Genomic DNA, 26,184 nt, shown 5'->3' on the forward strand with positions numbered 1-26,184 from the left:
TACATACGTAATATATAAATTCACACAAGATCATACAAGCATTTAAGATCTAGCTAGACCGTTTAAGGCTTTGATTTCATTAAATTCAATTTAATGTCATAAAATTTAATTTAATTTATGTAAATTAAATTTCATGACATTTTTAACAGTGTAGATAATGGTACAATACTGATAAAATTGTAAATATTACTGTTTCAAACTTCTTGTTATTTTAATTTATCACATTATATTCTATTTCACAAAATTATTATTTGCATTTTATGACATTTTACACTTACTTATATTTTATTAGCAAATTACTTACATTTATATTTTTCCCAATTTTTTCTATTTAATATCTGGATTTGTTGCACGCGATAATTCACATTTTTGTTTTATTTATTCACAAAAAATACGCAGTATACATATATAATATATTATAATCAATAATTTATTTACAATAATATCGTTTGATTGCAATCATTGCCGACGTTTTGTTATTTTGAAACTATTTATATTTTTTTCTTAACTTGAAAATTGTATTCTTGTATGTTCTATTAGGAATAGCGTACATTGATCCACTTATTACTACAGAATTGCAATTACGTAAAATTAGAGAACTACTATATTAAAGAACAACGTTGATTTGCAACGCTGATATTGATTCTTATTTTTGGTAATCTGTTATGAATAAGTTTAATATGAATTATATTCAAAAATGAATTTTTTTAATTTAAAATGCTTTTTATTAGAAATTTTACGTAAATATAATATTAATTTATCACAAGTCGCAATTATATGATCACTATTTATTATGTGTCCAATTTTTACAGTCAATGCAAATGGACGTACAAAATGTAACGTACTTTTATTGAAAGGATTAGCAGAAAAAAATCCATCTTTTATTGAAGAAGCTATTAAATAAATAAAATTGTTTTCCAGATAGAGAACATAGTCATATAATATTATAAGATGTCATCATGACTTTATTTTAATTTATTTTTTATTATAAGTGAATTTATAAGTGACAAACAAGGTCACGATGAGGTTCTTATAATATTTTTATAACTTCTGTCTGGATTAGGACTATAATTTATTTAATATTATATCAATATAATAAATATTACAAAATATTACAGGATCAACAAAGCCATGAAGAAAATCTTTTTCAAATGTTATTTAATAATATCTTTATGAAAATATCAGCAAATTCTACAGATACAAGGAGATTTGTAAATAGTTAATAAAAAATTTATATTTATCATTAAAGTATGTATGTTTTCGGATAATTTGATTTCATGCTCAGTAGAGTCCATCATAATTATTATTATATTGTATTATTTTCGAGCTCTGATATCAATCAGGTTTAATTCCGTTGTTTCTTTAAATTTGGGTCTTCCCATAGAGTTTCTTGAATAAAATAATCGCATTTCCAATGTGGTAATAAATTTTAGTTTATTATCGATCAATTTTATTATATGATCATATGTTGTCTGCAAAATTTATTATTGAAAAAATTGAGTTTGAGTAAAGAAGTTGAAATCAAATAAAGCAAACGTTAATTTTTTCAGTAAAAAATTATATTGTTATATCATTTAGATACAATAAAGATTTATATATCATATTATTTTGCTATTGCACTAAATTGCGTTTTTGTTTATAAGATTTTCAATCTTAGTTGGATAAATTTATACAGAGTTTGATATACATGTTTTGATTCATGACTTATATTATTATAGCAAGAAAAAGGTAATAAATTTTATTATAGCAAGAATAAATTCTTCAAAAATTAAATAAAATGTTATTTGTAATTATAATAAAAAATGTAATTATAATAAGTTTAAACTCTTGGGAATTAACGTTGTATTATGTGCGCGATAAATTTCAATATTATTAAATTGTATCTCTTATATTTAATTAATAATTCATATATATGTTTAGATACAATTTAATAATATTGAAATTTATCGCGCACATAATACAGCGCTAATTCCCAACAGCTAAACTTATTATATTGGGCCATCTAAAAAGTATCCGCGGTACTTTGTCACTAGATATATGACCATCAACACACATCTAGTGACAAAAAACCGCGGATACTTTTTAGATGACCCAATAATTATATTTTTTATATCAGAAAATTAAGATTATTATTTTATTCGTTCGTTTGAATTATTTGTAAATTTTTATTTTAAGCAATTTTTTAAATATAACGGTTTTAGTACACAACTACACACTATAAATTACAGATTAGACGAGCACTTTATTGTATTTTATATATATATATATATACATATATGTATATACATATGTATATATAATGTGTGTGTGCGTGTGTGTATGAACGCTGTTTTAAAGTGCGCACTCATTAATTATACTCAGATGGTCAAATTCCTGATTATAAGAAAGAAAATAGTTGTGCTTGACACAAGTTTCTCGTCAGTTGCCATAAAAATTGCCACAATTTATTTGTAAGAGGGAACTGTCTGAGTATTGCCATCAAATTGGTTGTAATCTTTGGTGGCAACAAAAATCGACAATCTAATAGGCAAAATTAGCAGTCGCTAATAATGTGGGTCGCTTAATATTGTGAGTGATTTAAGCAACTTGCTATCTGGAATCGCATGTGATTCATGAATAGATGGATGTTTAAATATAGTTTGTAATTAAAACTCTTATATTTAAGTATACCGGTTATAGAATAAAAATTTATAGATAACTTTTTTTACTTAATTTTATTTTTTTTAAAACTTTCTTGCTATAATATTTAAGCCGCGTATTTTGCGACACCTTGTATAAATTTAACAGTTAAATAATTAATAAAATTGTTGAAAGAATTACTTATAAAAAATTACTAAAACTTAGGCGCAATAATTATTTTTTTGTATCTAATAGAATAAAAATAAAATAAAATCGATAAAACTGATAAAATCTATAAAGTATAGAAAAATAAATATGTACTCACCACTTTTCCATCTTTCAAAAAGTTGACAAAATCTGATGAATAAGTGCAATTCTGCCTATTTTTCACAATGTGTACGTGTAAATCTTTTTGGTCAAAGAAGTGATTCTTTAACAATCTAATTTGAAAATTGGAATCCATTTGTTCATTTGCATTCTTCTCTCTATATATTATAGCTGTATTGTATGTAGTTGTGCAAATACCTATTAGTGTATTTTCGTTCATGATACCCAAATACCTATCTTCCTCGAATCCATGAATCTTTATATTAATATTTATGTTAAATTGAGAAACAATATCTCGAATAAAATTTCTAGAGTTCTTGGGAACGTTGGATTCTACCCAATAAAAAATTTGTCATGCATGTATTTATATAAATATGTATAAACATACCTAAACATAAATATTCATAAACATGTATAATTATACATGAAATATGTCCATACATCTTTCTTTCTTTTGTGAAATTTCTTTTTAAAAATAATAATAATATTGAGAAAAACATCAAAAATAGTTAATGGGACAATTGTCGCATTGTTTGTTTTAAAAAAAAATCACAAAATTTGGAAAAATGCAAAAAAATTTGTTCATACATAACTATGTATAATTTTACATACAATTATATATGTATAGCAATTCTTTTACATTTCTCCAAACTTGATTTTTCCTAAAATAAACAATGCGAAAGTTTTTCTTTTAATTATTTATTACGTTTTTTCATTATTATTATTATTTTTAGTATATTAAAAATAATAATAATAATTTTATAAATGAAAGAAAAATGTATAAACATGTATGGACCCATCTCATACATAATATGTTACATAATATATTATATACAATATATTAATGCATAATATATTATATATGTTTATGAATATTTATACACACACATGTTTATGTGTGACAGGATGTCTCGTAAGTTTTTGCCAACTACTTTTGTATAAGGCGGATTAAAACAGCGAGAGATATAAATGATTTTTGTCTCTTACAGTTTTTCTGTAAAATTGATAGTAGGTATTTGAGTAAAAAATTATTGAAGACCAAATTGAAGACATATTCGATAATTTTTAGTAATTAATATCTTGTTAACTATTGCGAAAATTGCAAAATTGTAGAAGACTTTTTGACTCAGTTTAGTTCACTCTATCTACACAAAAGCGCTTAGCAAAAACTTACGAAACACCCTGTATATTCATAAAAAATTTCTATAAAAAATTTTTACTAGGTTTGGATGCATTCAGTACACCACGATTATTGAATTCCATCTCAAACCACTTTCCTTGGAGATTGCTCAATATAAACTTTTCGTCCAAATAATTCGACGTGATATCATACAAGTAACAGCGCAGAATTTTCATTTGAATGGGATGACATGCTATTGTAGAGTTTAATTTTGTTATATCGTCGTACACTCCGTATTCTATCTTGATTTTATTCATCTTGTATAAATATTCTGGATTAAAATACGAATCTTCTGAAACATTTGCGACGATACCTAATAATACATAAACAAAAATTAGATACAGCATCTATTGTTACAGACATTAATTTTCGTAATAATTTATCTTTCAAAATTTATGATTATATCCATATTTTTAGCAATAGCATTTTAATTTCTCCTAAAAAAAATATGTAATAATACATAAAGTAATACATAAAGCATCGTACAGACATGGTGTGCAAGTAATTGGTTCAAATATCCGCATACTCCGAGAGAAAAAGGCATATTTGTGATATGAGCAGATAACAAAATCTTTGAAAAGTGTTATAAAAATGCTTTGGACTTAATATTTTCTTTTATTTAATTTTACAGTATTTTTATATAAATGTACATTTTATGTAAGTGTTTTTCTAATTTAAATTTAGAATTGCTATTTAGAAAGCCTAATAATTGGATGTGTTGAGAAATGTAACGTACAATAAGTTGATAAATATGATATTGAATATGTAAATATGTATGATATTGAATAGTTGAACAGTTGTACTTTCTAACTTACCCAGAAAGAACGGGATCAAGGTAACATTCACTAGCATTATGAAGCAGTAATGCACTTCCAATATCCGTTTAGTATTATCCTTTTTCACTTATAAACTTCTTTATATTAGAACGTACTCATTATTTAATCTTTATAAAAATGGTATCGTTTTGACCTCTTTTGTTGTTATGGATGTAATATGATTCGAGCCTTTTTCAATCTCCATAATGTAAATAAGGTTCTAATAATAACATTTATAGCTTATTGTAAAAATATGCTGTGTGTCATGTCTTCCTTATTCTAACATACCTGACAATAAAATTTTATGTGCAATTTTTCTATTATATTAAATTTTATATATTTTGTATAAAAGAGAAAAAATATTATGTTATCTCATTATGATATCTCATTAAAATGTGTACTCAAAAGATATATCTTTTATAAAAAGTATAAATTTATTTTACATATAAAAATAAAATATAAATTTATATTTTTAAAGAATTTAGAATTACAATCTATAATATATTTTGATCATTAAATTAGTTACTTATATAAATATTTTTATAGTAATTATTTTATAGTAATTATATTAATTATTATAGTAATTGGTGTATTTAATGTAATGTAATTAATATGTATTTAATTTAAAAATAAAAATGTTTATGTGAACTCATCCATATACATGTACCTATTTAATCTAAATTATTACTCAAAATCTTACTAAATTTTTTCGTTTTTTTTTTCATTCATTGCATTAAATTATTTATTTCTAATTCTTTTATTTTAAAATATAAATGAGTATTTTTATGTTTTTTCAAAATAATTATTATAATTGACATATAAATAACACGATTATAATTCGATTTATTCGATACAACCATTCATGAAAATTGAAATAAATCAATTACATTAAAGCAAAATGGGCTTGATGAAATTTTCTTTTTGTAATAAAGTAATAGATATTATAGTTTATTATCATAATTACTAAAAAAACTCTAATCATAATGAACTTTTGTTACTATAACAAATTATTGCTTAATAGAATTACAATATATCGACAATATATCAATTCTAAATGTTACAACTAGAACAAGTAACATCATTTTTAGTGGACAAATTCAATTCATTCTGAATATGATGCTATGTAAAAGGAGTTAGTATTTACTTATATTAGATATCATGACAGATATTATCATAGGATCAACAAGGCTAAGAATAAAATTATAATTTTATCAAATGCTATTTAATAATATTTTTGCATAGTTTTTCAAAATTGATCAATTATCCAATAGCAAATTTTACAATTATAAAAAGATTTGACAGATATGTGCATATTTTATATAATTAGATCAGTGATGTGTAACTTTCAATTCGTCGAGTCACATGCGGACCGAGCCAAATTGATTTTCTGCGGTCCACCGATTCAAGCCAACAATATAAAATATAAAAAAGAAAATAAATTAAATTTTTATTTTATATATACCATTAGACAACATTACGCATACATTTTAACAGTTTCATTTAATATGTATATTTAAAAAAATCTTTATATGAATTTATGCTTGTAGATGTAGTTTATATTTTATAAAGAATGAGATGTAAAATATTTGATTTTTATAAATTCAACATGCTTTCATTATTTAATCTTTCTATAAAAGATATCGTTTTCATTTTAGATTCTTTTGTTGTTATGAATCATGATTTGAATGTTTTTCAGTCTTTATAATTTTTCAAACTTTATAAATAATATTCTGGCAATGATATTTACAGCTTATTAAATTATATAAAAATATGTGTAATGTCTTTTCTATCAGGGCGTTTCTGTAATTATATTCGTATATGCAAATTTCTATTAGATTTTGTATATATAAAGAAACATTTTAATAATAGGAGATTTTATATATTGATGTCATTAAAATATGCATACATAAAAAATATCATTTTACAAAAAGTAGAATTTACTTTATATTTAAAATTGTAATAAAGATATATCTTTAAATATTTTTTAATGATATATTTTTCATATAAGAGATACTATGAAAAATAACACAATTTGTTGTAGGGATAACGAAACCAAGAAAATAGTCATAATCTTATCAAAAGCTATTTAATAATATTTATGTAAAAAGTTTACAATTTAATTAACTATCTATAATATTAGAAAATTCTACAAATGTGGGACATAATATTAGACATAAACTCAGATAAACAAAAAATTATACAATATATACAATATATATATATATATGATACGTTTTTGAATTTTGATTTAATAATCAAATTTGATTGCATTATAATCCTTAAATGATATTGTTTTTTGAGGTATTATATTAATCAGTTGTATATCTGTTATTTGCGAAAAGTAAAATGTTTCTGCAATACCTCCTGAATAAATTGGCCGATATCCATTCAATGAGGTATACATTTGTAATTTATTTTGTCTCACTGTTATTGTATGGAGATATGATGTCTGCAAGATTTATTATAGAAAGAATTACATACATAGGAGTCGAAATTGTTATTAAATAAATATAGCAATTCCAATTTTCTAGTAAAAAAATAATTTGATTCGAATGTAATAAACATTTATATAATTTTACTACTGATGTGAAGAGTTGCGTTCAGAATCGTTGTCTGAATGCAGATGTCATTTTATCCTTGTTGTTTCTAAATATTAAACAAGAATAAAAGAACATCTGGATGCACCTAGATGATAATTCTGAACGCTGCTTAGTATTGTACTTTTTCATAAATACAAGATTTCTTTATAGGCATTTTCCACTGAGAAAATTAATGCAATACTAGTGCAACTAAGTGCAGGGCGATTTACAACATATTTTCAGTGGTAATGAATAATTTAATCCTTTTAAGATTATGAGATTACAACGAAAAATATGTAATTAAATTATTTATTAATTTAAAAAGTATTAATAAGGCTCTGTACGTATAAAACAAAGTAGTACACAAGAAGGGCAAAGAGCCAGTAATGTATACAAAAATTTTAATTTAAATAAGCAAATTCATACAAAACAATTACAATTAATAAACGTTTCGACTCCAATCGAGTCATTTTCAATGTAGTCTTAAAATATAAACTTCGTTCTAAATCAAAAATATGCATATGGTCTTACAATATTATTATAAATCTTTAATATCAAATTTTTTATTCTGTGTAGTACGTTGCGAGTCATTTTTATCAAGAATTAATGTGGTCATAAGAAAATTCTTGTCAATGATATCAGTAAATGTGTTAAAAGTCCATTGATAAAAAAAGAAAGAAACGCAGGTAGATTTTATGGTATGGTTCCATTTCATGGTACAATATAATAGTCTTTTTTATTCTATAAATTATTTTAAGCAAATTTGCAAAGGTAACAAGCATCTAACTTTCACGATGTCAAATAACGAAATGTCAAGAAGAAAAAAAAACTGGCTCTTTGACCTTCTTATGTTATTGTACTTTATTTTATTTATTAACATTGGAAAATTATGAATTGATTTGCATTTAATTGCATTCAATATGTATCAGTGTTGTATTAGTAGAAAACGCTATATATTATAGTCAGACGTACATATAAATGTACATATAATTTGTAGTTAAAAATTAATTAAATTTTTGGAAAAGTTAAAGTTATTATTCATAGAAAATTATTAAAACTGACGCGGAACAATTAATTTTTTTGTATTTAATAAGAATAAGATAGAATCGAATATAATATATTGAATGAATACGTATGTGAGTACACACCACTTTCCCTTTGCCTAAAAAATGAGCAAAATGTGATGAATAAATGCAATTGTTCCTATACTTCTTAATGTATACGTATAAATCTTTTTGGTCAAAGCGGTCCTTTAACAATCCAATTTGAAAACTGGAATTTGTTTCTTTATGTCCATCCATTTTATATTTTCCTATTTGCGTAAGATACGTGGATATACATTTGCCTATTGGTGTCTTTTCCTCGCCCATGAGATCATACTTTTTGAATTCGTGAGTATTGTTTACATTTTCTATATCACCTACTGGACCTATATTAAATTGATGAATAATATCTTTCATAAAGTTTTTGATTAATTTTTTAGGCCTTTTTTCTATGATCAGTACATCCTGTATTCCTCGAGTATCCGTGAATTTCATCTCGAACCATTGTCCGACTTTGATTCGATTACTTTTCTCCGAAATTTGATCTGTCGAAATCACGTGCTTAATATCATGCACGAAACAGCGGAGATTGTCCATTTGAAAGGGATGACATGTTATTGAAGAAGAAAATCCCGCAGTTTCGATTTGTGGTTTGTACGTTATAGTAACTTTGTTCATCTCAAACACATATTCCGGATCAAAATTTGAAACATTTGTGAAGATTCCTAAATAAAATAAACAAAAGAATTAAATAATTAAATATAAAATTTAAATAGTTAAATATCAATATCATCATCTATTGTTACAGAAATTAATCTTCGTAATTTAATATTTATGATTATCTATACTTAGATTAGTTGTAAAATTTTAATTTCTTGTACAAAAAATATATAATCTCACACATATTTATATAAAACATGTATATAAACAGTATATGTAGGCAAATAATTTAAATATTCATGTTTTCTAAAGACATGTTTTCGATAGATAGTTCTTCGAAATGTCACAAATTGACTTAATAGTTTTTTTTATTTAATTTTACATTTGTTATATAAAACACTTTAATTTAAATTTAGATACTGTTGTATTATTGTAACAAAAAATATAATGATTGTGTTTGTTGAAAAATGTTACATACAAATTTATAAATATGATATTGAACATGTGAAATTGGAAATGCGAACAGTTGTATGTATACTTTTTAACTTACCCAGAAAGAATGGAATCAAAGTAGCATTTGCTAGCATTGTGAATTATGTCCAATTCCAACATCCGTTCAGTATTACTCTACTTTCACTTATGAACTTCTTTACATCAGAACATGCTCATTATTTAACCTTTTTATAAACAATATTATTTTGTTTTCTCTTGTTTATAAACGTAATATGATTTGAACATTTTTCTTTATAGTAGACATATTCTGACAATGATATTTTCAGCTTATTGTAAAAATGTGTGCAATGCCTTCCTATCAGCGCGTTTCTGATAATGAAATATATGCAAATTTCTGTTGGATTTCTATAAAAAGAAATATATATTAACACTAAATTTTACATATTAATATCATTAAAATATCAAATGTATAATACAATGCACACAAAGATATCATATTACAGAAAGTAGAATTTATTTAAAATTGTAATAAAGATATATCTTTAAATACTTTTATTATTTTATTACAAAAATTTATTATACAATAAATAAGTTAAGTAGAGGAGTCGAAATTGTTATGCAAATATAGCAATCAAAATTTTTTCAATAAAAGATTTTAAATTATTCAGACATATTCATTTATATAAACATTATATGACTTTACTTTACATTTAAAATTGTAATGAAGATATATCTTTAAATATTTTTTAATGATATCTTTTTTATATAATAGATATTATGAAAAATAACACAATTTGTGAGGATAACGAGGCCAAGAAAAAAGTCATAATTTTATCAAAAGTCTTTAATAATTTTATGTAAAGAGTTTATATAAAATTTAATTAACTAACTAGTATCAGAAAATTCTACAAATATAAGATTCGACATAAACACAGACAAAAAATTACTATATACAGATATAGAATATACGTTTTTGAATTTAATAATCAAATTCGGTTGCATTATAATCCTTAAATGATATTGTTTTTTGAGATATTATATTAATTAACTGCATATCCATTGTTTGCGAAAAGAAAAATATTCCTTCAGTATCTGTTGACTCTTCTGACCATGCCTTTTTACTTTGGTACCCACTTATTTCAGTATACATTCGTAATTTATTTTCGATCACTTCTATTACTTGGAAATATGATGTCTGCAAAATTATCATAGAAGGAATTACATAAAGGAGAAATTACGAAATTGTTATTAATATGGCAATGCTAATTTTCTAGTAAAAATGTAATTTCATTCAAATATAATAAATATTCATATATAATTTTGCCATTGATGTGCTGTATTGCACTTTTTCATAAGTACAAGATTCTTAATCTTATAGATATTTTTTCTGAGAAAGTCATTTAATGCAACACTGATGCAAATCGATTTACATATTTTCAGTGGAAATGAATAATTTAATCCTTTTAAGATTACGTGATTATCTCGACAATAAAAAATATGTAATTATATTATTTATTAACATTGAAAAATTATAAATTATTTAATTGCATTCAATATGTATCAGTGTTGTACTACTTTTCCCAAAGGAAAACATTATATATTATAGTAAGACGTATATATATAAATTTTGTAATTAAAAGTTAATTAAATTGATGAAAAAGTTAAAGCGTTATTTATAGAAAATTATTAAAATTGAGGTATAACGATTAATTTTTTGTATTTAATAAGAACAAGAAAGAATTAATGACGAATATCATATATTAAATGAATATTTATATATATATATATATATATATATACGTATATATTAATTGAAAATATATGTGTACATACCACTTCCCCTTTGTTTAAAAAATCGGCATAAGGCATTGAATAAATGCAATCACGATTCCGATTCTTCTTAATGTGTACATGTATATCTTTTTGATCAAAATGACTATCTAACAATCTAATTTGAAAATTAGGATCTAGTCCCTCATTTGTATCTTTCTTATATTTTCTTAATTTCATAATACACTTAGTTAAACATTTGCCTATTGGTGTTTTTTGCAGACCTACGTAACTACTTTTTCTGAATCCTTCAGCATCCTTTACATGTCTTATATCAGCTATTTGACCTATATTAAATTGGTGAATAATATCTTTCATAAAGCTTTTGATAAATTTCGTAGGTACTTTTTCTGTGACCAGTATATTCTGTATTTCTGGACTATACTCAAAGAATTTCATCTCGAACCATTGTCCGATTTCGACTCGATTATTTATATCCGAAGTTCGATTTAGCGAAGTCACATGAGTAATATTATGTATGAAACAGCGGAGACTGTTTGTTTGAAAGGGATGGCATGTTATTCGAGAAGATAAATTCGTAGATCTGACATACGGATTGTACTTTACAGTAACTTTGTTCATCTCAAACAAGTATTCTGGATCAAAATCTGATTCCTTTGAAACATTTGTGAAGATCCCTAAATAAACAGAAGAAGTAGTTAAATGTCAAAAGATCATAATCTATTGTTACAGAAATTAATTTTTGTAACTTAAAATTTATGATTATATCTTATCTATACTTTTTGATTAGTTGTAGAATTTTAATTTCTTCTACAAAAAAATATATAAATCACATATACTTATATCAAACATGTATGTAAACATTACATGTAGACAAATAATTTAAATATTTATGTAACATTCTTGAGGTTTCCACGGATGCTTTCTATAAAGATTACGCGTTTCCAGATCCATTCTTGGAATGCCAACGTTTCATGAACTTTGCAGTCTATTTCATCAGGGCGCCCTGGTGAAGTGGATTGCAAGATTCATGAAACGTTGGTATTCCAAGAATGGATATGGACACGGAGGAAACCTGCGAAATGTATAATCTTTAAATATTTATGTTTTCGATAGAAGTAGATTGTTTTTCAAAAAAAAAGATGGACTTAATAATTTCTTTTATTTAATTTTACATTTGTTATATATAATTCTTTAATTTAAATCTATATATTGTCGTATTATTACAACAAAAAATATAATGATTGCATTTGTTGAAAAATGTTACGTATAAGTTGATAAATATGATATTGAATATGTGAAATTGGATGTAAACATTTGTGTGTGTGTACTTTTGAACTTACCTAAAAAGTACGGAATCAAAATTGCATTTACTAGCATTTTAAACAATTCCAATATTTGTTATCCAGTATTACTCTTCTTTCGCTTACGAACTTCTTTACATTAGAACATGCTCACTATTTAACTTTCATTTAAATTATTTTATTTTCTCTTGTTATTGTAGATGTAATATGATTTGAATGTTTTTCATTCTTCATAACATAAACAATGTTCTGAATTTAAACAATATTTAAAATCTATTGTAAAAATATGTACAACGCTTTCCTATCAGCGCGTTTCTGACATTATATGTGTAAATTTCTATATATTGGATTTCTATTAAATTTTATATAAAAAGAAATATTTTTTAACACTAGATTTTACATGTTAATGTCATTAAAATATCTAACGTATAATATAATGCAGACAAAGATATCATATTATAAAAAATAGAATTTATTTAAATTTATAGTAAAGATATATCTTTATATTTCTTTAATTATATGATGTATTTTGATTATTTAATTACGTATATAATACGTATATTACGTATAAATTTGTAAAAAAATCGTGTAATTATTATTAATTACATAATTATATAATTGACACATTTAGTTCAATCATGTTAAAAAGATCTTATAGTTGTATTATAATCTAAACGCAATAATCTTTGTGTAACAAATGCATTTTCCACTTTTACGGATTTGGAAATCCTTTTCCAGGATTAAAGAATATGCATTAATACGTCCGTGAGGTGGAGTTTATATTGAGAACGAGAAAAATTGCTTAAATTGAGATTTTTTAAATTATTTTTTACTTCAATATAGCCTCAAAATTGATAATATCGTAACAACATTTGCTTGATATAAAAGCTTTACAATCTGTACTGACGAAATTGTAGTGCACAGACTAATAGTTTACATGATTAAATAACGTGGAGTTTTTAGAATTAGACTAAAACGTCTAATTAAAACGCTATTGTTCTACAAAAATTTATGTACATTTGTGCGTAAGATATTGGTGTAATAAAAGATGTAAAACAATATGTTAATATGTCGCATTTTATCGGAAAATTGTGATCTCGTTAGAGTTCGGGCTCATCACTTTATTCCTTAACAAATAATAGATTTTATAAAACTTTTTTTTAATAAAGTAATATAAATATAATAAATTTATTACATGTATAAATTTATTACAATAATCTTTCTGTTATTATTAGGTGTTGGAATTAATTCGTAGCGTTTTTTAATGAAAGAATGTTATTTATTTCACATGAGCATTAAAAAATACATTAATGAAAGTACTTCCCATCACTTGTAAAACGCTACGAATTAATTCCAACACCTAATATAATTATTAATATTACTAATTAATAGAATTATTATTTAGTAGAATTACTATTTAGTAGAATTATTATTTAGTAGAATTTATTATAATTAATGCTAGATGTTATAAGACAAGTTACATCATCTTCAATAAACTTTGCATTCTTAATTATGCAATGTTATAACAAGTCAGAATTTACTTATATTAAATGTCGCAAAAAATATTACAATCTGTTATGGAGACAACATAAAGGAAATTATATTTTCACCAAGTGTTTATTTAAGAATATCTTTATAAAGTTTCCAATTTCAACTGCCTAGTAATAATAAATTTTAGAAATACAAAAAGATTTGATATACAAATAATTAAAAAAAGAATTCATAGACATCACATAAAACGTATGCTTTCGAAATATGATTTAGTTTTCAAACTCTTCGGATGGAGCATCAATAAATGTTATTGTTTTTTTTAGGTCTAACATTAATCAGATTTAGTTGCGTTATTTGAGTAAATGTAGAGGTTTGATGAAACGATCTTTGATGAATTTTGTGGATTAAGTGGTCGTTGTCCATCCAGTGTGGTGAACATTCTTAATTTGTTATCGATCACTTCTATTGTATGAACATATTTAGTCTGCAAGGTTTATTATTAAAAAAAATTAAATTCAAATAGAGAAGTCAAAATGGTTAATTAACGTAAATATGTCAACATATTAATTTTCCGATAAAGAAATTGTTAAATCATTTGGACATAATAAACAAATTTATATTACATAATATATATATTATTTTGCTATTGCAGTATATGTTATATTTTTTTATAAGTACAAGATTCTGAGTCCTAATTTATGTTATATAAATTTCACAGTTAAAGAATTAATGAAATTGTTGAAGCAGTTAAGGAATTAAATTTATAGAAAATCATTAAAATTAACGTGCAGGAATTAATGTGCAGTAGATATCTAGTAAAAACAATAGGATCTAAAAAATATAAAGTATGTAAAGAAAAATATATATGTGTACACACCACTTTTCCGCCATTTAAATAATCATTAAATGTCTTGAATAATTGCAGTCTTTCCTATTCTTCACAATATGTAAATCTTTTAACGCTATATCCTTTTGATTAGAAAAATTCTTAAACAATTTAATTTGAAAATTCGAGCCTGTTTCCTGTTTTGCGTCTTCCTTCCAATATTTCATATTCATCTTGTATGTAATTGTGCAAAAGCCTATCGGTGTACTTTCTGTCTCAGTGGAACCCCAATAGTAAGGTTTGAACTGATGTATCAATACCCAAATGCTGAATTGATTAACATCATATATAATAAGATTCTTATTGACCATCTCCCCAGCCGAGTTCTGTGTTCACAGACATTACACCACGATCACCGAATTTCATATCGAATCAGTGTCCAACTTCGATTAGATTACTCGTCGTGATTCTATCATTAAAATTAGTATAGTTTGAAGTTATGATCATGACGTCATTCAAATAACAGCGAAGCTCTTCATTTGCCAAGGGTTGACATATTATTGTAGAAGTTAATTCCGTAGAATTGATAATTTCTCCGTATTCTGTCTTGGTTTGGTTCAACATATACAGATATTCCGGATCAAAATACGAATATTATGAGATGTTTACGAAAATCCCTAAATAGTGAAACAAAAAGTTTAATTACATATAGTATCAAACTGTTGTTATTTATTATTGCAGAAATTAATCTTTGAAATTTATTTTCTAAAATTTATGATTACATGCTATCCACACTATTAGATTAGCAGTAAAATCTTAATTTCTTTTATAAAATATATATTAAGCACCGTGCGTAGATTAGTTGAAACATCTAAAAATGTACTAAAAAAAGATATGTTTACCATGCAGGTACATAATCATCAAAATACATATAGAAAGGTAAAATCTTCAGAAAAATCGAATTATAAGTGATTGCGATATTTGGATTTCATAATATTTTAATTTCTTTAGTTTTACATTTGTTATATATCTGTTTAATTTATACATAATATATTACTATAATAGAAATAGAGAACATAATGGTTATATTTTTTAAGAGATTTTATGCACAAATTGATAAATATAGTATTGAATATAGTTAAATGCGAACAGTTATTTTTTTAGCTTACCGAGTATGAACGGGATCAAGGTAACGTTCATCAACATGTTGTATGTATTATATTAATTTACTTCCAGGTACGTCCGTCCAATATTATTCTCCTTTCACTTATAAATTCCTTCACATCAGGACATGCTCATCATTTAAATTTGTATGTAAAGCTGGTTCTACATTAGTCGCAAATTGAACACAAGCGTGTTGCAATAGCCAATCTGGAGTACCAATTTTAAAATTGATGTTCCATTGGCTGTCAATGTTCCATCACAGATTGGCTGTCGCAATAAGCTAGGAATCGACTTGCGATTAATGTAAAACTTTAAAGGATACTTTTGACTTTTCTTGTTATTATAGATGTAATATGATCCAAGTGTTTATTTTTTTCATAAAATATAAATAATATTTTGGAGACGATATTTACAAGTCGCAATTAGGATAGACTTATATCGGGCCTTTCATGTAACGACTCATCTAATAATGAAGTATATTATGTGCAAACTTTTTATTAAATTTTACTTTATATAAAAGAAATATTTCAATAATCGAAAGATATTAATTGTATGTTGATATATTATGTTGTGGACATATGTAATCATATTGATAATTATATTATTGATTATTATATATGTATATATGTATGCACAAATATACATTTTATTATAAAAAGTAAAATTTATTTATATTCAGAATTATAAAATATATAGATAGATATATATATTCAAATTATTTATTTTATATATATATATATATATATATATATATAAAACTTTTAATTAATTATAGAATATTTATTAAATATACTTCTCGTTTGAATTTTTATGTTTTAAAACATTTTTCGTTATATTTGACTCTTAAGTGTCATGTACACTCTTGATATTGTTGTTCAAATTATTTCAATTGTATATGTTTTCCATTTAGTTATCTCAATAATTATATATAAATAAATATGTTTACAATTATTATTAATTAACTAATAATTTATTTAAGCGATGCTATTCATAAATAAATCTGTAAATTTGAGAGTCTGCTTTTTTATCTAGATAATATATTTTCTATACATATTGAGTGTGAAGTATGAAATCTCATCTGTACACTAGCGATCTCTCTTGGGATATTTTGAGAAACATATAGAATTCTAAGATAATGTAGTTATGTAAAAAACATAACTAAAAAACATGTAGTTAAATAAAAAAAAAATTATTTATAAAAACTATAAAAGTAATAAGGCTCAATAAATTAAAATAAACAGAAAGACAAAGGGCCTAAAGCGATTATCATAAAATAATAAAATTATTTTGAACAGTTAAAAAATAAAATAAAACATGTCATGAATTTAAAATATGAAATTTAATTTGACCGTTAACAAGTAAACAACACAAACGTTTCGATCCCTGTTGGATCATTTTCAATGTAACGTAAAAATAACAATGAAAATATTACATGGATAAGATATATAAAAATTAAAATTCGCTCTTGATCGCGGTATCAAATATAAATTTCGCTGCAAAATAAAATGAAAGTTATACGAAAGTTGTAATGGACAACAATGTATTCCTCCGGATTGTGTATGCAGAATAAGAACGAACATGTTTCTTTTTTTGTGTGTCAAAATGATATGTTATCTATTAGGCAATGCGCGATGAGATTGAATGTGATCATCTCTCTAAGATGCTAAGAGACAAAATGAGACAAGTTATTTTATTTTTTAACTGTTCAAAATAATTTTGTTATTTTATGATAATTGTTTTAGGCTCGTAGCCCTTTGTCTTTCTGTTTGTTTTTATTTATAAAATATTAAAACAACAATTAATTGCAATATTGATGCTTGTATAAAACTATTATTTAAACTAAACTAATTATAAAATTATATAATATTTAATGTATAATAATTAACGTTTAAAATAGTGTGAAATTAATGTTTGTTTTTTTAAATATATTTTTCATGCGTAAAAATTAACCTTTGCAATACCAAAAAAATAATAGTCTCGAACTGAATATACATTTCTGAATATTATTTTTTTTTTAATTAACCGAGTTAGTTTCTTTGCACGATAAAGGAATTGTAAATAATTGGTTTTAATCATGAATAAATAAATTAATGATAAATACTTATTTCTCGAATATGTTTTTGTTAAAAAAAAAAATAAATAAATAAAACAGGACTGAAAAAACAGATCTAAAATATTTCGAAGCAACGAGTTGAAACAGTTGACTGCAATATAAAAGAATTTGTAGCAATATTAACTTTCCACTGACATTAAAAGATCCATGTTTTTTTTTTACATAACGAGATCTCGCGAAACAACTTGGAGTAACATGCGTCAAAGTGTGCACTGGCAAGTACGAGTACACCCGGTCTTTGATGACCGCGGAACGACATGACACGTCGGCGCCTCGACTTCGAGAAGAAGAAAAGACTATGAAACTTATTTTACAATGTGTTCTTTATTTCCTATTTTTTGCATTTTGCCTCTTATTTTTTTTCCTCTTTGTGTCAGTTTTATTGACAATTATATTTCATGCTACGTGTTTCTTCTGAAGTTCGTTACCTTTTATTTTGAGCGACGGGAAATGAAAAATGAGATTAGAGGCAAAAAGACAAGATGTAAAAATAGCGAAAAGTAACAGGAAACAAAGAACACATTGTAAAATATATTTAAATCCTTGCACTTTGTCATAACGCGAAAGCGGAGGAGAATGAAGAAGTTGCGCATCTTGCGAAAAGGTAAGGGAAAAAAGGGGTCGTAGAAATTGCATCTCTCGACGATGACTGCATCTCTCGACGATGACTGTATTACTTGACGTCATTCGCTTACTCGTGCCTAGTCGGTCCAGGATGAATGTGTATTAATGCGATATACGTAAATATAAGCGTCGCGGAAACACGAAACGTACACAAATAAAGTGATGCTCACATCACTACGATCACCCAGTTCTATTCAGTTGCGAAATTTAAACGACATCGGCAAGAGGGAGGAAGAACTGTCCCGATTATTATTTTATTAACTGAACCGTCCATCGCTATAGATATTTTGGGGTTAAACGCATCACATTGTGATTGCGATATCGCAATATTGAACGAGAAAATGAATCAAACATTCATGGACTTATTCTCGAAAAATATTGTATACAAAAATATACGAAAATATTACAGTATATATTAAAAAAAAAGATTGTCATAGCAATTGGTTGCAGCAATCGATTTTTTTCTTTCATTGTATGTTACGTGTATTAGAGATTTCCTTAGTATTTTGTACGTAATATTTTTTGAAAATAAATTTAAGTCTCTGATCTTTGCGTCCTAATCCTCTTTGATAACTATGATCTTGTGATGAAACGCGAAGAATATCGCCATGCCTTGTAAGTTTGTGCTACAAAAACAAATTGTAAAAAAGCTTGAATGAAAATAGTAGTAAAAAAAAAAAATACACGGCGGAAATAAAAATACCGCCAGCGAAAGTTCCACTAAAATTCATCAAGCTGAACGTAAAACTTATCGAAATATCATTCACGGAATTTATTTTATTGGATTAATATATTCCTTTATTCCTTATCGAAATTGATTTAGATATATTTGAGTGCATGGAAGGAACAATTTTGCTAAGTTATCTAAAAATGTATATAAGATGTAGATCTGAAAATAATTTTATTGCATCATCAAAATAATTATGTAGGAAACTCAAACACGATGAGCAATGCTGCAAAAATTTTGACATTCTAGCAATTAGTTCGAACGTTTTACATAATTGACAGTCCGACAAAATTTATTTTCAAATCTGTATCTAATTAAATTTTTAGATATTTCTGCGAAACTATTCTTTCCGTGATATATGTTTAAGAATAAGTTTCAGGAACGCGGAGATACCAAGAACAGAAACTAGGTAAACGACACTTTGAAGATGCTCCCATTTCTGTTTTTGCTTCAACGCTTTCCACTTATGCCAACGCGACTTACGAGAATTATTGAATTACGAGTCGCCTGTAACTAGATCAGATAAAGAGCAAACGTTTGCATAATCTTTTCGCATTATTTCTGTGTGTTAGATTCATACCCAAAGTTACCGCGTGTCACGCATAGTGCACGAAACACAGTGTACAATCACACGATATATGTTATTTGATTACTTTAGGCGGCGGCATTATGTACTTCGCCATCGACGTAACATTCAGAGAAAGCGATTATTGGGCGAGGAAATAATTTCAGAAAAGGTAAGGAATTCCATAAATATAAGAAGCAGAAACAGCCGAAGAAAAGAGAGCCGGGTAGAGGTGGCCTAAAACTCAGCTCAGCAAGAGCCGTCTAAAGCGTGGCTGCTATATTGTCGCTGGGAAACGAAAATAGCTGCTGTTAGCCCCAGAAGTAAGCAAGTCATGGCGGCGAGGAGACGAGGAGGCGGCACGGGAATGGAGGACTAAGGTGGCATGGCAGCGCATGGTGCGCGACGAAGGTGCGACGAGGAGAAGCGACGATGAAGAGGATCATGTTGTATAGGATCTGGAATGAAGAACTCAGCCGTACAGACTTATTCTCCCTTACGTAACTTTTCTTCCTCTTCTTCTTCTTCTTCTCTTCTTCTTCTTGTTCTTCTTCTTCTTGTTCTTCTTCTTCTTCTTCTTCTTCAAGCTTTAAAGCTAGTCTCGAAATTCGCCATATGCTGCGCATTATGACTTCGCGCGAAAGAAATTAAAGATCAGATACAATAAAAATACATATCAATATATATATATGATAAAAAATTCGATGATTTGAAAATAAGATTCTTGAAGAAAATAAATAATATTTGCAAATTATTTGTAGATTCGTACTTGGGACGATTGAAACGCGAATATGTTTCTGCGGAGAAAGATCGAAAGACTTGATTAGACGCTTGAAAACATGCAAGAGGAAAATTCTTAAAGAAATAAATATGATACATGAATAAAAACTGCTAATTTGAAAATATCAATTAAGCATTAATAACATATAACAATTTACGACAATTAATAATACGTTAATAGTATTTCCTCAAGTCAGATTCTAAGCTGTTTAATTATTGCAGATAGAATCGATTAATTTACTTTAGCTAAAATTAATCTGGCTAGATGTTGGAAGCTTCAAGATATATCTTTTCGACGATATCGAGTCAACGGTGGTTTAACGAACGGCAAGAATTTCATCCATATGCAACGTACAATACAATGTAATCCAACGACATGACTTATTTGATTGCCACGCTGTTCCGAATGCCAACAAAATTCATTGAACCGTCATTCGTCAGCGAGATTAATTACCGAAATTTTGCGGATCTCATCCAAATATCTTTGCCCGAATTAGATCGCAGCGCTGGCTGAATTAACAAATATACCACAAATTACACAACATAACTCGTAATTATTGTCGCGGCGAGACGTAAGCGACGGATGCCAAAAGATGAGTCTCCCTCGGCGTCGAAGAAGGAAACGCGTTGACGTTCACCGTCGCGACGATCGATTAATAACACCAATTGGCGATACCGAGTCTTCCTTTCGCGGCCAACTTAATTTCCGGTCAGATGCGTCCTGAAGAGACGACGGAAAAGCGGAGGAACCGGTGTACCGCGATTCCGGTAAACTTGCACTTGATGCAGTGTAAATCCTCGACCGATCGCATTTCTCTTCGATTTTCATACAGGCAGAAAAGGATTCGCCAGCGCAAGTATGTATACTTCGTGCGATCGTAGTTTCGCCGGTTGTAGAAAACAGATCTGAGAATACAGATCTGATTTTTTTTCGTTAAATCCGTAAATAATTCCGCAGTACGACCGAGTTTTCATTCCGTTGTTAAGTCAGGGATATTTGCCAAGAATAAAGTAATTACAGCGACAAACTCTTGTTTGTGTGAACAGATTTATTTGACAAAATTCCTCTGTTTTGCGAATGGATATCGCTGGAGATAATTGGTAATACAGCAGTGAAGTTTTCGTAGCAAACATGTGATTGTTACCACGACAATAAAATTCCTTCTTTAAAGTTATTTTTTTACACTGATGACTTTACTTTTGATCGCTATTTGCATAATGGCACGCGGCAGTCCCGTCGGCCGGCTATTTCTCGCTCGGAGACGTCGTCGCATCGACGTCGATGATTGTTTCTGACGCAAGTTACACAGGGATATCATCAATATAGAAATTCGATGCTATCTGAAGCGAAATCGGCGAAATATCATGTTCCTGTCCACGACAGAAATATTAGAAATCTTCAAGTAAGAGATTGGATATCGTTTAAGTAACTTTTCGTTGGTCCGCCATATTTTTAGGATCTTAAGATAAAATGAGATAGATAGATGCATGAGAGAGATAGAATAAAATGCGTAAATATCTCATTCTATCTTAAGCAGATCCTAAAAATATAGCAGATCAAACATATGGTGTTCAATCTCTTACTTGTGAATCTCTACGAGATACTATCGGCGATTGAAGCAGCCTTGGATCTGTGACGACAATGTCAAGCATTACATTATTTATTGGTGTTCTTTTTTACTATACATAATATTTACGTAACGATAATGTAACGATATTGATACTGTCGCTAAAAATTACAGAATCCCAAATTACAAGTGCAGAAGTCGTTGATGATTCTTGTTTCTAATCGCGGAGAGTATCTCGCGGCGCCAATGCTCCGGTGATGAACGACGTCTCGTGAGAGCGAAAAGAGAACGCCGATTTTAACTGCGCCTAGCGATAGTGATAGCGCGCATTCTCAAGCGAATCTATCTCGGGCCGCCGAGCGTACGCTTGGCATGATTGGACAGAGCGAAGTCTGCGAGATGCTACTGCTGGTCAAGCAACAGTATTCTTGGTCTTACACTTTTACAGGATGCCGAGTGAGCTTCCTTGTAGAAATCGCGGTCAAAAAGACATTTGGAAAAGTCAGTTTTGACTTGGGCAGCACCATACCTTAGGACTTCATCTATTTGAAATATTTCCGTGTCTTAGAAAGCTTCATTACACGTGTAATAAACTTGTTCTCAAAATCTTCTTACAGAAATCTAATATTAATCAATGTGTTGAAAGATAGTAATTAATTATAATACTTATTTGAAGTGTTAAAGGTACTGAATAATAGCATTTTTACTAACTAAAATGAGTAATTAATTATATTATCTTTTAGAATTGGTTAGTATTAGTTCTCTGTACATTGAAACATATATGACATGCGAATCTTGAGCAATTTTAAAAGAGATTAAACATTTTAGTACATACTATCATTGTTTTTCGCATCTCCTTTTGAAACGTAATCGCGACAAATGTTAGATAATACGTTGTACTTTATGAATACTCACATATGCACAATTACTAGCTCGCACGGTTAATTATTCATAAAATCATCGAACATGAGATGACAACCATCCCATATAGTATAGAAACTTGCAGTAATATTGCAAAAACGTTGCAATATTGCAGATTGCGCTGTAATATCGTTGTAACATTGTAGATATTAGGAATTGTAATATATAATACATATTACGGTGTAAGATTTTACAAATCTTGCAGCATTGTTACGAAGACATTAAAAACATTTTGGTTTTTGAGTAATGGACTGCACATATGGAAACATATATCAATTACACATTATATGATTGTTAATTATTTCCATTCAGAAATTATAGTGTTCGTTGAAACAATTGTTGTTGTCGCCATGCGCGACAAGATTTTTCAAACTTTATAATTAACTCTCATAATTTTTTGAAATATTTGTAACAAAAAGTTCTTTGAATATTGCAAAGAAAATAGAATAGAATGTGTGGAGTTTCTATTATTTTCATTTTACCAATCCAGTAAGGGATGGCATTTGTCCCCCTCCCCCCTGATTGAGAGACGCGTTGAATAAAAACGCGTGTTGGTAGGATTAAAATTTTAAAATATAAAAATACAAAAAAGAATAAAAAAATAAAAAACCCAAAGAAACCAAATATCTTTTTCGACATACACTTACCTTGTCGTGGTGAGGAAGCTTTTAACTAAAAGATGTAAATTAAAAATGAATAAGACGAAAAAAAAGTCATCTCGACACTGCAGAGATTGTAGGATCACCAAGGAAGGAAATATTTGAACATTTTTCCTTACGTGGCAAGACTATCTCCCCCTTAAAAAAAGTCCTGCGTCTTCATTTATAATCTACATCTGTTAATGAAGGATCGACCATTTTGCATCGCTTTTGATTGAATCAAGGAATTGAAGAGAAGAAAGAACTGAGAATCGTTGATCTTTGTGGTCTGGACGTCGAATTTTGCTTTTACAACTTTTCGTGTAAATACGAGCTGTGTAATAGTTTCAAATATTTTCTCGAGTCGTTTCACCTCACGTTTATTGAATTGAGCTGCGTCGTAAACTCTCGGGCGCTCTCCTTTATTGGTGAGCGAGGTATTCGCGTGCGAGCGAGCTAAGATCATCAAACGCGAATATAGCGGAAATATACGAAGCGAGTAAACTAGTGCGCGTATACGGGTGACTCGCTTAACTGGAACGTTGAGAGTATCAATCGTTTAAATCCCGAGATCTCGTTTGTTTCAATCTTAATTTATTCCGATTAATTCAAAAATTGAGCGATAAACATTTTTTTATATATAAAATATCTGATCTGTTTTCTTTTTGTTTTATTTCTTCGAACATTCATATATTACAGAAGCTTTTAATAATATCCTCTACCCGCGATTGAAAGCGATCCAAGAGCTAAACGATGCAATAAATAAAACACCAAGACGTTCCAAATTAACGACGAATTATTTGAATATGATTCAATGTACCACATTTAATCTCTTTACTTAATCTCTTTATTTAATAATTATTGCTTACTTATATCTTATATGATATCTTCATATGAAATATGCAAAAGCGTATAAAGTTTTATTTCAAATAGAATAAAAATAAGGATTTTAGAAAGTTTAATTTTTTTCAATGTTAAAAAAAAAGCAGAGGAAAAGACTAGAGTTTGGCTTCTGAGGTCCTTGGAAGAAAGAAGCAAAGACGGAACACTCGATCTGCCTAAGCGTTTCGAGGGTCAGATTCGTCTATGGGAAGTCGCCAAAGTATGATTCAGATAGACGATATGACGAGGGTAGGATTATCCAGAGCTTCGAGATCTGGACGTCGCTCGTTGTCATTACGTTTATGCTTGTGTAATGCCAAATTCATGATCGCAACAACGATGATGACTCAACAATCTCAAGGCTCCGTTCACGTTTTCGAGGCAAGGCAAGACAAGTCGAGGCTCACTTACTTAGTTTGTGCCCGGTTTCTCTCTCTCTCTCTCTCTCTCTCTCTCTCTCTCTCTCTCTCTCAATCTTTCCTCTCTCTCTCTCTTTTCTTCTCTTTCGCATACACGTACGATGTTGGCCCGGTTTATCTCCGCCAATCCCGAAATAATCTTTAGATTCGGTTTCTCTTTACTTCGGTCTTCGCTGATCGTGCGTACACGCATGTTTCGAGGACCTTCTTCTCCTTCTTCATATCTGATGTCCTCGTCGAACATACCTACAACCTTTGACTAGAAATGTGAGCTGTTAGAAGAGGTACGCTCAGAACTGCGGCCAACATCAACCAACGTCATTTGAATAGATCGTGTTGAAGTAAAATGGAGCGATTCGCCGAAAAAGGGGGCGGAAATATCGAGTAAAGAATACAAAGAGTAGAGATTTATATATATATTAGATACGCATAATGCCCATTTATAGATTTATTAATATTCTAAACAAAATAATATAAGCGTATGTTACAACTGTTACAAGTAAAAGCGAAGCAAACGAACTCATCTCGCGATAATATTCAATATTTGTATAAGTAAATTGGAAATAAATTGTTGGAGAATAAAAAAAGGACAAAAAGAAAATGTTGGAAAAAAATAATGTAAAATTATTGTAACAATAAACTCTCTGTATTAAGTATCTTAATTGCATCAAATTAGATGACATAAGTTCCATCTA

At 27.6% G+C, this 26,184-nt stretch overlaps 2 protein-coding genes, 1 long non-coding RNA gene and 1 pseudogene across 4 annotated transcripts; all 4 read right to left on the minus strand.

The window, feature by feature from the left end:
- Positions 1 to 864: 864 nt before the first annotated feature.
- LOC105144347 (uncharacterized) lies at positions 865 to 9,878 on the minus strand. 2 transcript variants are annotated; one of them, XR_015546762.1, is made up of 6 exons: positions 9,774 to 9,878; positions 8,669 to 9,288; positions 4,942 to 7,390; positions 4,167 to 4,439; positions 2,945 to 3,279; positions 865 to 1,472 (listed from the first exon to the last, which is right to left on the minus strand). XR_015546762.1 is itself a non-coding variant. In XM_011053204.2 (3 exons), exons 1-3 carry the CDS (start codon positions 9,808 to 9,810, stop codon positions 7,190 to 7,192), a joined length of 858 nt encoding a protein of 285 aa, XP_011051506.1. In that variant the 5' UTR covers positions 9,811 to 9,878; the 3' UTR covers positions 4,470 to 7,189. The 2 variants fall into 2 exon arrangements, 1 of the variants encoding a protein (XP_011051506.1); XM_011053204.2 differs by lacking the exons at positions 865 to 1,472; positions 2,945 to 3,279; positions 4,167 to 4,439 and having other exon boundaries at positions 4,470 to 7,390.
- A 756-nt stretch (positions 9,879 to 10,634) lies between these two features.
- On the minus strand, positions 10,635 to 12,952 carry LOC105144346 (uncharacterized). The gene is made up of 3 exons (XM_011053203.2): positions 12,811 to 12,952; positions 11,510 to 12,144; positions 10,635 to 10,871 (listed from the first exon to the last, which is right to left on the minus strand). Exons 1-3 carry the CDS (start codon positions 12,845 to 12,847, stop codon positions 10,656 to 10,658), a joined length of 888 nt encoding a protein of 295 aa, XP_011051505.1. The 5' UTR covers positions 12,848 to 12,952; the 3' UTR covers positions 10,635 to 10,655.
- Positions 12,953 to 13,100: 148 nt separating this feature from the next.
- On the minus strand, positions 13,101 to 16,374 carry LOC105144319 (uncharacterized). Its single transcript, XR_845893.2, has 3 exons — positions 16,258 to 16,374; positions 15,140 to 15,765; positions 13,101 to 14,746 (listed from the first exon to the last, which is right to left on the minus strand). It is a non-coding gene; the product is annotated as an uncharacterized LOC105144319 (long non-coding RNA).
- Positions 16,375 to 20,811: 4,437 nt separating this feature from the next.
- LOC147908149 (uncharacterized) lies at positions 20,812 to 25,733 on the minus strand (annotated as a pseudogene).
- Positions 25,734 to 26,184: the final 451 nt, after the last annotated feature.

Source organism: Acromyrmex echinatior, chromosome 11 (assembly GCF_024713525.1).
Source record: "Acromyrmex echinatior isolate Ae372 chromosome 11, ASM2471352v2, whole genome shotgun sequence".
NCBI lineage: Eukaryota > Metazoa > Arthropoda > Insecta > Hymenoptera > Formicidae > Acromyrmex > Acromyrmex echinatior.